The 14,468-nt window shown below is 42.7% G+C and overlaps 1 protein-coding gene across 1 annotated transcript in view; it reads left to right on the forward strand.

Annotated features, from left to right (window-relative positions):
* The first annotated feature begins 334 nt into the window (after nt 1-334).
* The window catches only part of fen1 (flap structure-specific endonuclease 1), a 52,410-nt gene continuing 38,276 nt past the window's right edge, over nt 335-14,468 (forward strand). Inside the window, exon 1 of the mRNA XM_028793696.2 lies at nt 335-736. Within this exon, the coding sequence (XP_028649529.1) occupies nt 655-736 (82 nt within the window). The 5' untranslated portion in view covers nt 335-654. The remainder of the gene's footprint in view (nt 737-14,468) is intronic.

Consider the following 14,468-nt stretch of genomic DNA (forward strand, 5'->3'; position numbering starts at 1 on the left):
CCAGTCCTTTTCAAAATACTGTATCTTTTCCAGCAATTCCATAAAATATGACACAATTTACAAAAAAAAGAAATGTAATTGTTAGGTAACAGTTTACCTTGTAGGATGTAAAAAAACGACATAAAACAGGAAATTAACATTTTCAGGTAGTATACGAAAAATCTAGAAAATAGTACGCCGATTCCATGAACACTGCCCCATTTAGTCACACAATCTAGACAGTACCAATCAACAACTATCCATTCACAGCCGTGCAGTAAATGGGCAACACGAACATTTTCATTGCGCCTGGGCTCTCCCAGACACGAGTAATAGAACAAGCATTGTCGTAGGTTCTTGCATAAGCAGAACACTTTGGCAGATTGATTAATTTAGTCTACCCGAGAAATTTCGCGCCGATTTTTTTGAGGCATGGGTGATAGCAAAACAAGCATATTTACTGTGCAACAACATATAGGGAAACGAACGCTTTAAAGTAACAAAAAAGTTACATGCATTTGAGTATTTATAACAGCAATTTAGTAAAAATATCACACAATATATTTATTTCCAAAAATTCATAGGCTTCAGGGAATATTTAACACCGGTGCTGCGTAGGAAGGTATTACAGGACACAGGCCATTTTCAGTGCTGCTTTCGAGTGTCTTATCTGCAATGGGAATCCACGGTTTGGCAAAGCTGATCGCTGATCAGGCTCCTGGTGCGATTAAGGAAAATGACATTAAGAGTTACTTTGGTAAGTATGTATTATAAAAAGAAAAAGTGTGCCGAAATAATGATGGCAAAACTGCTGTAGTTTGCCTTTTGGAAAGTGTAATGCATTATAATAGCAGCAATCTTGCAATTGGAGTGCCCGGTTTTTACGTATTTTAAGCATGTTTACTATTACAGTAGAGCTGTGCAAGTGGACTTTTGCAGGAGGTTTCAGCAACAGATATATATTAGGTAAATGTTAAGCTTAATATCCACGACCATGAACTCGATTAAGTAGGTTCGATATTGGACGGATATAAAATGAATTAAATACATTCTGAAGAAGTGCTATTCTCCGAAGACGGTCTCGCAGACCTTACCAACATCAATTGATAAAAATACACAAAATCGTCAGTGTTTGGCATAGCTGTGCACATGTGTTTTGAGTATTGTAAGATGATAATAGAATTAATAATTGATATTATTTGTACAGAATGTTCTTAAAGGGAAATTTAGGCAGTGTTCTTTCATTTTTTTTAACCACCGTATCCTGTCAGTACTGGGCACAAACCTACACACTTGAGTACCCATCCGTGTGCCGGACATTTTCACTTTAACCAGTCAGTCAGCCTGCCTTCACAATTGCAATGAAAACTGAGGACAGGGAGAGAATGTAAAGTCTCCACACAGACAGTGGTCCGGCTCGGGATTTGAACCCAGAATCCTTAACCTGTTATACAGCACTAATATAGTGGCACTTGATTAAGAGATGTCTTGAAATTAAATAAGATCGAAAGGATTATAAACAGTGCCTAGGGAAGTGAGTGATCATTAATCAGAACAGTTCTTTGCTTTTTCTTTTATCATATAATGCATTTCATGTTAACAAAATGGTTTGTATGCCTATTGCATTACAATAATACTTTCAACATATGTTTATATGTTTACAGTATATAATTAAAAAATAATAAGTTATTTTTGGTGCCATGATCAGTAAGTATTACTACCTTACCTCAAAACTTCGGTCTTCCTTATCTGAGAACAATGTGTTGCTACTTACATGTGGCATCAGATATTGGCACAGTTATACAAAAATGATTTTAAATGAAGATTTTCAAGGTGCTTTTTCACAGATATAATTTTTTAGAAACGGGGAATTCAATAATTGTAATAAATTACTCTGCTCTTTATTCTTCAGTTAAATGCTGGTATTGGACCATGTTATCTCATGGTTTAACTATCACGTCAAAGTTTTATAAAGTTTTATTTGACAACTTAGAAAATCCTTAATTTTAAAAATATGCTTAATTGATAAAAGGACACATTTTGTTTGTGACACGCATTATAACACTAAATTTTTCCAACTTAAAATACAGGAATATTAAGACTGTGAAGCATACATCAATGTAAATTTATGCAATTATTTTGGGCAGAAATGTCTATGGCTGTTCAAATAATTGCATTTTTAGCTTTCATTTAATTTCAAAATGCTGCTGGCAAGAATCATTATTAGAACTAAGGGGTCCAACCACAACTCCTGTTTTTAAGTCTTTATGCTGGCTTCACATTAAGTTTAGGGCTGATTTCAAAATCCTTTTTTTTTATATTGACACCTTTAAATGGCCTGGGTTTGTCACTTCACTTGTAGTAAGAACCCGCTGGAGAGGTAAACACAAGGAGGCAACACCGTATTAGAAAAATGTTCTAACATAAGTTGTTTATTTTTAGGGGGACTATTCCGTAATTTCTGAAAATATCCAAAAGAAAGGAAACAAAAGGTCACAAAAGTAAAATCTTTTTAATTTTGGGCCAGCTGTCGGAGAGTGTAACATCTTCCTCAGTCTGGCTTTGTTTCCCTTTTTGGACAAAGAAATTCTTGATAAAAAGTAAGTTAATAAGTAAGAACTCTACATGTAAAAATAAAAATTGTAATTCCCTTAGACCCCAAAAGGTCAGAATACTTTTATAGGCTGTGATGGGCTGCCATTGCCATTTCTTGAGCTGTGACACTAGGTGAATGGAAGGACCGGGGGAGAGAGCATCTACAAGACACTACTTCCCCCGTGACTCTAGAGGGCAGCCCTCCTGGGCGGCTGTGGCACCATGGATTCCCACAGGGCTTGTTGGGAATTGGAGTGTGGCACAGCCCTAAATGAGGCTTTCACCACACCTGGAAGTAATTCCAGATCTAAGTAATGAGGCACCTGGAATATTCCCAGGGTCTGCTTAAAAGGAGCTGCCACACTCCATTCGGGAAGCCAGTGTCGGGAGGAAGAAGGGCGAAACTTGTGAGGAGGAGTGGAGGCGGAAGGACTGACAATAGGAAAGAAAGAAAAGGACTGTCTTAGTCTATTTAGTGCTACAGTGCATCTGGAAAGTATTCACAGCGCATCACTTTTTCCACATTTTGTTATGTTACAGCCTTATTCCAAAATGGATTAAATTTAATTTTTTTCCTCAGAATTCTGCACACAACACCCCATAATGACAACGTGAAACAAGTTTACTTGAGGTTTTTGCAAATTTATTAAAAATAAACAAACTGAGAAATCACATGTACATAAGTATTCACAGCCTTTTCTCAATACTTTGTCGATGCACCTTTGGCAGCAATTACAGCCTCAACTCTTGTTGAATATGATGCCACAAGCTTGGCACACCTATCCTTGGCCAGTTTCGCCCATTCCTCTTTGCAGCACCTCTCAAGCTCCATCAGGTTGGATGGGAAGCATCGGTGCACAGCCATTTTAAGATCTCTCCAGAGATGTTCAATCAGATTCAAGTCTGGGCTCTGGCTGGGCCACTCAAGGACATTCACAAAGTTTTCCTGAAGCCATTCCTTAGATATCTTAACTGTGTGCTTAGGGTTGTTGTCCTGCTGAAAGATGAACCGTCACCCCAGTCTGAGGTCAAGAGCGCCCTGGAGCAGGTTTTCATCCAGGATGTCTCTGTACTAGTGCTGGGCGGTATACCGGTTCATACCGAAAACCGTTTTTTATTTTTTTTATGATATGGATTTTTCTTATACCGCAACACCGGTTTAAATTGCCTAAACGACGTTCGGAACGTGGCGCAGCGGGAAACTGTTCAAGTGGGGACCTTTTTCACTGCTACACCGCTAAACACAGATTTGTTGCACTAGGGCTCTTTTTCACTGCTACACCACCAAATAGTGGGCGGTAGCATAGGTATGCCGCGCGGGTGAAAATGGACAGAGAGCATTCCGAAACTGAACTAAAAGTTGAACATGATGAACAGAAGAACTTTTGCCAAAAAAAAGGAGTCGCGTCCGTCGCCTGGAAATACTTTAGTTTTAAAAGGTCAGATGTGTAAATACTGTTTCTATACTACTGGATAATACTGCAAGCCAAGTTGTACTTGTTTTTGTACTTGCTAGTGTATGTTTTGCTTGTATTTATCCTGTGCTGGCGACTCGTTCAGAGATGGGCGCAACTCTGAATGGATGGCATAATTAAACATGTATAACGAAGATATTTTTAAAGTTCTGAACACTCCGTCGGCTAAGTTAATAACTAGTTTTAATTTCACAAAGACGTTTATCGTGTGGTGATTGGTAATGTGGAGAAAGAAAAAGGAAAGATAGGAACTGGGGTTTTGGTAGCAGGAATATCATGAAGTGAATGGATTCTGTGCGGTGATTGCTGCAGGCGCCTGCTCTTAGTGAGGAGGAAGTCAGTTTAAGAAGCGTAGTGATTAACGACTGGGTCGGGGAACACTTAACACAAAATATTTGATGTGCTACATTAACTTGTGACGGGGTTTGAGAAAATCTAGTAAATTAAACATTGATTTTAGGATGAAGTTTAGTTTACAACATTCTACTTTAATTATAAAATAAAATATGAGAATAAAGTGGAAATGTCGACTTTAATCTTGACATAGTCAACATGTCGAATTTATTCTCGACATATAGTTTGTTTTTTTCTCCCGTGTCCATATTTTTTTTTCTTCACAGTGGCCCTAATGCGCTTCCATAGGGCTATACCACAAACAGCATTATAAATGCAAGTTGCAGTTTTTATTATTTATGTATATAGCTTAGCTTGAAGCAAGGTACATATTAATGCGGTTTGCCTAAATGATGGTACAGTTGGTAAGATGTCATCACCAAGTTGCACTTGTTTTTTTTTTATTTTAATTTGGTGAATACTGTGTAATGCACCTGGGCTTGAAGCTTTGAAGTAATGGTGCAACTATCAGTAATACTATTATGTATTTTATTGTTATTATTTATTAGTTTAAATATTATGCATTTTAATGATGGTAAAATTGTTTAAAAAGTCACTTTAACGTGTCAGTGGACAGAGATTGTTAACATTAACAGAAAATGTAGTTGGTTTACAAAAAATATTTACTATTTATTCCTTTTCTAAGACGTGTTCAGTGCAATCCAACTTTTGACAAACACCTGTGGATATTTTACTAAGTCTAAATGCCTCTTTGGATGGTTGAAAATATGTTGTCAAAATCATAGTTTAAGCTTTTGCAAAATCTGTGCAATTAAAGGTTCTATATTTTAACTGCATCTGTCATGCAATGTGCTTCCTTCTCTTTGGTGCCACCCCCTTGAAAACTATCACTTTATGGGGCCTTGCAAACCTGGATTAATACTTGTGTGCACATTAAAATGTCTTTTTGTACAATGTACAATTCTCATAACAGTCTAATAGGTTATTCTTAGCCAGTCTACTGCAGTAATTGCAGTGGAAAATGTGGTTAACATCCACTCATGCATGGGGAAAAAAATACTGTCTAATACCGTGAAACCAGCAGAATTTAGAAAAATACCGTGATATAGAATTTTGGTCATACCGCCCACCTCTACTCTGTACATTGCTGCAGTCATCTTTCCCTTTATCCTGACTAGTCTCCCATTCCCTGCCGCTGAAAAACATCCCCACAGCATGATGCTGCCACCACCATGCTTCACTGTAGGGATGGTATTGGCCTGGTGATGAGCCTGGTGATGGCGTCCAAACGTGACGCCTGGCATTCACACCAAAGAGTTCAATCTTTGTCTCCTCAGACCAGAGAAGTTTCTTTCTCATGGTCTGAGAGTCCTTCAGGTGCCTTTTGGCAAACTCCAGGCGGGCTGCCATGTGCCTTTTACTAAGGAGTGGCTTCCGTCTGGCCACTCTACCATACAGGCCTGATTGGTGGATTGCTGCAGAGATGGGTGTCCTTCTGGAAGGTTCTCCTCTCTCCACAGAGGACCTCTGGAGCTCTGACAGAGTGACCATCGGGTTCTTGGTCACCTCCCTGACTAAGGCCCTTCTCCCCCAATCGCTCAGTTTAGATGGCCGGCCAGCTCTAGGAAGAATCCTGGTGGTTTCGAACTTCTTCCACTTACGGATGATGGAGGCCACTGTGCTCATTGGGACCTTCAAATCAGCAGAAATTTTTCTGTAACCTTCCCCTGATATGTGCCTCGAGACAATCCTGTCTCGGAGGTCAACAGACCATTCCTTTGACTTCATGCTTGGTTTGTGCTCTGACATGAACTGTGAACTGTGGGACCTTATATAGGCCGGTGTGTGCCTTTCCAAATCATGTCCAATCAACTGAATTTACCACAGGTGGACTCCAATGAAGCTGCAGAAACATCTCAGGGATGATCAGGGGAAACAGGATGCACCTGAGCTCAATTTTGAGCTTCATGGCAAATGCTGTGAATACTTATGTACATGTGCTTTCTCAATTTTTTTATTTTTAATAAATTTCAAAAAATCTCAAGTAAACCTTTTTCACGTTGTCATTATGGGGTGTTGTGTGTAGAATTCTGAGGAAAAAAATGAATTTAATCCATTTTGGAATAAGGCTGTAACATAACAAAACTAGGGGGCTCCGCCCCCTGCTCGCTTCGCTCGCCAACCCCTGGTGTTGGGAAATGACAAAGAGCGTGATGTATGAATGAGATATAGAATAGTGTGAAGGTGTAGATGATGCAATTAGAAAGCAAACAATAAAGTGTGTGTGCACAGTGTAAAGGGTTATTGGAAAATTTGTTTGTACACGCCTTTTAAGTGTAAAAGGTAATTTCAGGTCAGAACTTGTAAGGTCAATGAAGATGGTCATTGTCGTGATCAGAGTCAACTTTGTCAGAGCTTAGAAAGAGTTGTGTCTGTCCAGGAAGTAATGAAATGACTTGGGCATTTATGTTTTTCACATTAATATTGTTTGGACATAATATAGCGCGTTGTGTTAAAAGGGGCATTTGGTCTAATGAGATTGCTGTTCCAAATATCTCTGTAACTAAGTCGTCGCAGATAAAGGCTTGAGGAATTGTACTAATATCTGGGTGAAGTCTATCTGTATTGGTGAGTGTACCATCTCCCAGATGTAATAACCAATTGTTATGATCTGGATCATGTTTTATACTAACTGTATCTTTTGAAAGCAATGCCAATTTTCTGCGCATTTTAAGGTGCACTGAACAATAGCTGAGCGCATGGCATGTGGAACAATAGCTAAGCACTGTCTAAAATCTCCTCCTAATAAAAGTACCTTTCCTCCAAAGGGAATATTATTATTCATCAACGTTTGTAGAAGTTTATGAATGGTGTTGAGTAAGTGACTGGATGCCATTGTACATTCATCAATAATTAACAGTTTCTTGTTATTGGACTTCTGTGCTCGTCACGGATTGTCCATAACGAACACCATGTTCAAGCATAGGGGTGTTCATATGTGCACTTGGCACCAGGACACCCTAGGCCTCAGTTCGATGATCGACTTTGTGGTCGTGTCGTCGGACTTGCGGCCACATGTCTTGGACACTCGGGTGAAGAGAGGGGCGGAGCTGTCAACTGATCACCACCTGGTGGTGAGTTGGCTTCGATGGTGGGGGAGGATGCCAGTCAGGCGTGGTAGGCCTAAACGTGTTGTGAGGGTCTGCTGGGAACGTCTGGCAGAGCCCCCTATTAGAAGTAGCTTCAACTCCCACCTCCGGCAGAACTTCGACCACATCCCGAGGGAGGTGGGGGACATTGAGTCCGAATGGGCCATGTTCCGTGCCTCTATTGTTGAGGCAGCTGACCGGAGCTGTGGCCGTAAGGTGGTCGGTGCCTGTCGTGGCGGCAATCCCCGAACCCGTTGGTGGACACCGGCGGTGAAGGATGCCGTCAAGCTGAAGAAGGAGTCCTACAGGACCCTTTTGTCCTGTGGGACCCTGGAGGCAGCTGATAGGTACCGGCAGGCCAAGCGGAATGCGGCTTTGGTGGTTGCTGAGGCAAAAACTCGGGCGTGGGAGGAGTTTGGGGAGGCCATGGAGAACGACTTTTGGATGGCTTCGAGGAGATTCTGATCCACCATCCGGCGTCTCAGGAAGGGGAAGCAGTGCAGTGTCAACACTGTATATGGTGGGGATGGTGCGCTGCTGACCTCGACTCGGGACGTTGTGGGTCGGTGGGGGGAGTACTTCGAAGACCTCCTCAATCCCATTAACATGCCTTGCAATGAGGAAGCAGAGCCTGGGGACTCAGAGGTGGGCTCCCCCATGTCTGGGACTGAGGTCACCGAGGTGGTCAAAAAACTCCTTGGTGGCAGGGCCCCGGGGGTGGATGAGATACGCCCGGAGTTCCTCAAGGCTCTGGATGTTGTAGGACTGTCTTGGTTGACACGCCTCTGCAACATCGCATGGACATCAGGGACAGTGCCTCTGGATTGGCAGACCGGGGTGGTAGTCCCCCTCTTTAAGAAGGGGGATCGGAGGGTGTGTTCCAACTACAGAGGGATCACACTCCTCAGCCTCCCTGGAAAAGTCTATTCAGGGGTCCTGGAGAGGAGGGTCCGTCGGATAGTCGAGCCTCGGATTCAGGAGGAACAGTGTGGTTTTCGTCCTGGTCGCGGAACAGTGGACCAGCTCTACACCCTTAGCAGGGTCCTGGAGGGTGCATGGGAGTTTGCCCAACCAGTCTACATGTGTTTTGTGGACTTGGAAAAGGCATTCGACCGTGTCCCTCGGGGAATCCTGTGGGGGGTACTCCGAGAGTATGGGGTAGCGGCCCCCCTGATAAGGGCTGTTCGGTCCCTGTACGATCGGTGCCAGAGCTTGGTCCGCATTGCCGGCAGTAAGTCGAACCCGTTTCCAGTGAGAGTTGGACTCCGCCAGGACTGCCCTTTGTCACCGATTCTGTTCATAACTTTTATGGACAGAATTTCTAGGCGCAGCCAGGGCGTTGAGGGGGTCCGGTTTGGTGGGCTCAGGATTGGGTCACTGCTTTTTGCAGATGATGTTGTCCTGTTTGCTTCATCAGGCCGTGATCTTCAGCTCTCTCTGGATCGGTTCGCAGCCGAGTGTGAAGCGGCTGGGATGAGAATCAGCACCTCCAAATCCGAGACCATGGTCCTCAGCCAGAAAAGGGTGGAGTGCCCTCTCAGGGCTGGGAGCGAGATCCTGCCCCAAGTGGAGGAGTTCAAGTATCTCGGGGTCTTGTTCACGAGTGAGGGAAGAATGGAGCGTGAGATCGACAGGCGGATCGGTGCGGCATCCGCAGTAATGCGGGCGCTGCATCGGTCAGTCGTGGTGAAAAAGGAGCTGAGCCGCAAGGCGAAGCTCTCAATTTACCAGTCGATCTATGTTCCTACCCTCACCTATGGTCATGAATTTGTGAATTTCCCATTGGGATTAATAAAGTATCTATCTATCTATCTATCTATCTATCTATGAACTATGGGCAGTGACCGAAAGAACGAGATCGCGAATACAAGCGGCTGAAATGAGTTTCCTCCGCAGAGTGTCTGGGCTTTCCCTTAAAGATAGGGTGAGAAGCTCAGTCATCCGGGAGGGGCTCAGAGTAGAGCCACTGCTCCTCCGCATCGAGAGGAGTCAGATGAGGTGGCTCGGGCATCTGATCAGGATGCCTCCTGGACGCCTCCCTGGTGAGGTGTTCCGGGCACGTCTAACCGGGAGGAGGCCCCGGGGAAGACCCAGGACACGTTGGAGGGACTATGTCTCTCGACTGGCCTGGGAACGCCTTGGGATTCTCCCGGAAGAGCTAGAAGAAGTGGCCGGGGAGAGGGAAGTCTGGGCATCTCTGCTCAAGCTGCTGCCCCCGCGACCCGACCTCGGATAAGCGGGAGACAATGGATGGATGGATGGATGTAATGCAGTTCATAAAGTTTTCACTTTCAGGTACATCGTTAGTTAGAAGGTTCTGTAGATATTCAGGATATGAATGTAAAGGAGGCAGTCTAATTTGACCCTTTTGACAACAACGTGTAAATTCATTACTTGTATTGTGAGTTGTTTCTTCAGGGAAGTTAAGTGAATGACAATGATTGCAAATGATATTCATTAATCCCAATGAATTTTCCTGAATAGTGGACTCATTATTGAACGCGTTGTCAGCTAACTGGCGCAAGTGTTTAGCAGGTGTCTGTCGTTGATGTCCGTGACGTGTATCTTTTGCTTGTGCCGTTTGAGAGGTGCGTTGTTGTATGTGCAATATTTGGGACGTGTTGTTTTGGAGCTGTAATCGATTTGCCTGTGCTGTGTGAGAAGCCCGTTGTAGTCTACTGCGTGCATTGTTTGTATTGAGCCTTGCTCGTTTTTGTATGTCGGTCAGTTGAGCTTTCTCTTTTTGGAGCCTTGCCTGCTTGTTTTCCGGTATTGCAGATGCGCGGTGTAGATGTCTGTGTTTATTTATTTTGTCCCTTCGCTGCCGTTTCTGTATGTCTGAGAAGGGAGGTGTTTCGTTTTGAATCCGTGCCTGTTTCGATGCAGCACTTTGAGATGCGTGCTGTATGCGTGTACGTTCATTGTGTTTGTCCATATGCGCTCGTTTCTGTTAATGTGTTAGTTGAGCTTTGCGTTTTTGGAGCCGAGACATTTTTTCTTCCGGAGTTTCAGAAGAGCGTTGTAGCCGACGTGTATTGTTTTTTTTCATGCAGGTTCGTGTGTTTGGTCCCGTCACTCGAGCCGTATTGTTTTGTACCTGTGATCGTGAATTCATTACTTGTTTGTTCTTCAGCGTTAGAGATATGGATAAGTAATAAGGAGGATCGCACTCACTGTTAATATGGAGCCTTTTCTGTGGTTAAACGGTTAATAGTGGATCAGTATAATGAGATCGACCTATGCTGCCTAATTTGAATGTGTTGAGATGACGTATGTTTAATACGGACGGTTCGTTCAGTAATGGGCAGGGTTGCCACCCGTCTTGTAAAATACGGAATCGTCCCGTATTGGAGAATGAAATTGCGCGTCCCGTTTTGAATCAATACGGGACAGGTTTTGTCCCGTATTTTTTTTATCATTTTTTTTAAAGCAGCGTCTCATGCAAATCATCCCACACGCATTTTATGAAGATGCCTCCTTTCCTACTTTTGATTGGGTAATACTTGATGTCATCGTTAGTTTGATTGGTCATTTTAACTGTCCAGTGAGGAGGGCGGGTCTTTTAAGTAGAGTCTGCAAAGTGTTGGCACTGGGATGTGGCCCCCGCTGCAGTATGCGTCCCTTATTTTTTTTGTATTAAAAGTGGTAACCCTAGTGGGGCTTTGTGTCTCATTTCTTATTTATGTTAGTGTGGTCGTGGGTCCGAATCCTCCTTTTTGTGTATGTTTCGTGTGCTATGTCCGTAGTCTGTCCCATTTTGTGTCCAATGGGTTTGTGTGGCGCTCGCGTCTGACTTCTTTTTTTTTTTGTGTGCTAGGGGCGCGTTGCCTCACTTTTTTATCTCTGTTAGTGGAGGGGGTGTTTGTTTGTAGTGGGTCTGAATCCTCTTCTTTGTGTGCGTAGCGTTTCGTGTGCTATGTGGCGCTTGCGTCTGACTCCTTTCTTTTTGGTGTTCTAGGGGCGCGTCGCCTCATTTCTTATTTCAGTTACTGCAGGGGGGCTTTGTGTGTTGTGGGTCTCAATACTCTTCTTTGTGTGTGTTCCGTTTCGTGTGCCATGGGCTTTGTGCGGCGCCGGCGTCTGACTCCTTTTTTCTGTGTGCTATGGGCGCCTCATTTTTAATTTTACGTTGCTTTCCATCCGGTTTCCGTTGCTTGGAAGGGGGGTTTTATGGGAGCGCCTACGCAGTACGTCTTTTGCGTCCACGGCCCATGGCCGGATGTCCCTGCGTCCATCCGGTTTACCATTCTCAGTTAGTAATATGGATGTGGAAAAAGTGATGAAGTGTGAATACTTTCCGGATGCACTGTACATTGTGCTGTGCTCTAGGGAGCGAAGAAAAGCATTTCCCATCTCAAAATAAAGTGTTATTTGTTGCACCTGCATCTCTGCCTGTCTGTGTCGGGGTTTATGTGGCTGTACGCCCCCTGTGTTTCCACAAGGCATATACTGTAGATGAGTAAAGCAAAATCCATTGATCCTTTTGGTTAACTATTCTCACTCTGACTGGTGCCCTGACCAGGGTTTGTTCCCTGCGTTGCAGTGTTATGCTAGCTGGGATAGGCTCCAGCAGACCCCCATGACCCTGTTCAGAACAAAGCAGGTTAGAAAATGACTGACTGACTCTGGATAAGGAGAGAGAGGCTTTTATATATTCAAATGGCCTCTATAGCATTGACATTTAAAAGAGTACTCCCTGAGAGGGTCATTTCATAAAGGGTGAAAAATTATTTAAAAAGTGCCTGTATATTTAACAGACCTGTTCTGAAAGTAATTTTTCTCTTTATATAGGCAATAATACTTTTAAATATATCATATATTTTACTATGAATGTTCAGTAATACATGGTTAGAGGATTTATATAATTTAAAATATGTTTTTGAGAGGTTAAAAAGCACTGTGTTATGTCCTGGCTAAACAGGACGTACAATGTATAGGATATGTTCTTGGAAGAGGGCTCCTTAAATGACAATTGAAAAGAATAGAGGTAAAATTTTCTTTGGTTTTCTCAAAGAAGGCTATATCGCTATATAAGGCCGTATCTAATCAGTTTAAATTGTGTTCTAAATGTGAAGAAAAGAAAAGAAAAACTGAATAGCTCTGCCTTAGAATAGGTGGTCCACTGGCTCTACTTGCAGTTGTGCTAAAAATATGAATATAATATTCGATCATTTTCCTTAATAAATAAATTACCAAGTATAATATTTCTGTTTCATTTGTTTAACTGGTTTCTTTATCTACTTTTAGGACTTGGGTGAAAATCTGATGATGTTTTAGGTCCTATTTATGCAGAAATATAGAAAATTCTAAAGGGTTCACAAACTTTCAAGCACAACTGTACCTTATACAGTAGAGTCCCGCTAATCCGAACTAATTGGGACCGAACCCTGTTCGGATTAGCGAAAATTCGGATTAGGCGGAGTTTTGTCATATAATGCCATATATTGACTTTATGAGGCGTATTAAGCGTCTGATGTGTCAAGAATTAAAGGTAAGAAATTGCGTATTCTAGTACACTGCAATTTAAACTGCATTGTAGTGTGACTGTGATCGGAGGTAAAATCGATATGACGGGCGGTAGGTGAGTAGTAGCGGAAGGGCAGTGACCTAGATCCCCCGCCTAGAACTATGCATTCCTCTTGATTTCCGTTCCCAAACTATGAGTCACTGAGTCAGTGTGCCACCTGCTACTGCTGAGTGATGTGTTTTGTGCAATGTTATTGTTCGTGTGCGCGCACTTGCCCTGTGTTTTGTGAGTCCTTGTGAGTGGTGTGTAGTGTGGTTTCTTTACATTCTGTGCTTGTCCCTGCTGTTAATCATCATGGCAAGCAAACGTAAACATAAGTCGTGTACATTAAAAGAAAAACTGGAAGTGTTGAAAAGACTTCACAAAGGTGAAAGTGCCACTCAGTTATCGAAGGAATTTGGTGTCGGGAAAGCAACAATTTCTGATTGGAAAAAGAACAGAGGTAAAATTGAGCAGTTTTGCACTACCACAAGTGAAAAAACGATTGAAAAACGTAGCAAGACGACAGTGTCTTCTTACGAAAAATTGGACGAAGCACTTTTCTTATGGTTTACACAAGAAAGACAGAAAGGAATCTCTATCACTGGCCCTCTAATTCAAGAAAAGGCGCTTCAATTGAACAAGCTCATGGACGGTGACGTATCATTTACGGCTAGTTGTGGTTTCTTAGACCGATGGAAGAAAAGACACGGAATCAGGCAGCTTACAATAACTGGGGAGAAATTGTCAGCGGACAACGAAGCAGCTGTTGAATACCTTGAGGAGTTCAAATGCATCATTTCTTCCTACTCGCCCCAGCAAGTTTACAACGCAGATGAGAGAGGACTTAACTTTAAAGCATTGCCTACCAAAAGTCTTGCATCACAAGAGGAACGATCTGCACCAGGGTTTAAAATGGATAAACAGCACCTAACTGTGTTGGCCTGCAGCAATGCTTCTGCCACAAATTAAGCTTCCACTGATGGTTATCGGCAAATCGGCAAAACCACGATGTTTTAAGAACATGAACATGAACTCTCTCCCTGTTTTTTACAGAAATCAAAAGAAAGCTTGGATGGATCGTGCCTTGTTCAAAGAATGGTTTGACAAGCAATTTGTGCCAAAAGTAAAGACGTTTAACAAAGAAAATGGATTGCCTCCTCGTGCTTTGTTACTTATAGACAATGCTCCGTCACATCCAGAAGAAATGCAACTTGTTTGCGATGATATCAAGGCCATTTTTCTCCCACCAAATGTCACATCAATTTTGCAGCCAATGGACCAAGGGGTTTTGCAGGCTTTGAAACAGAATTATAGAAAAATGCTTCTTCGTAGCCTACTTGAAGATAATGAAGAGCTAACAATTTTGGATAAACTCATGAAAATGAACATCAAAGATGTTATTTACTG

The sequence above is a fragment of the Erpetoichthys calabaricus genome, chromosome 2 (genome assembly GCF_900747795.2).
Source record: "Erpetoichthys calabaricus chromosome 2, fErpCal1.3, whole genome shotgun sequence".
Classification (NCBI taxonomy): domain Eukaryota; kingdom Metazoa; phylum Chordata; class Cladistia; order Polypteriformes; family Polypteridae; genus Erpetoichthys; species Erpetoichthys calabaricus.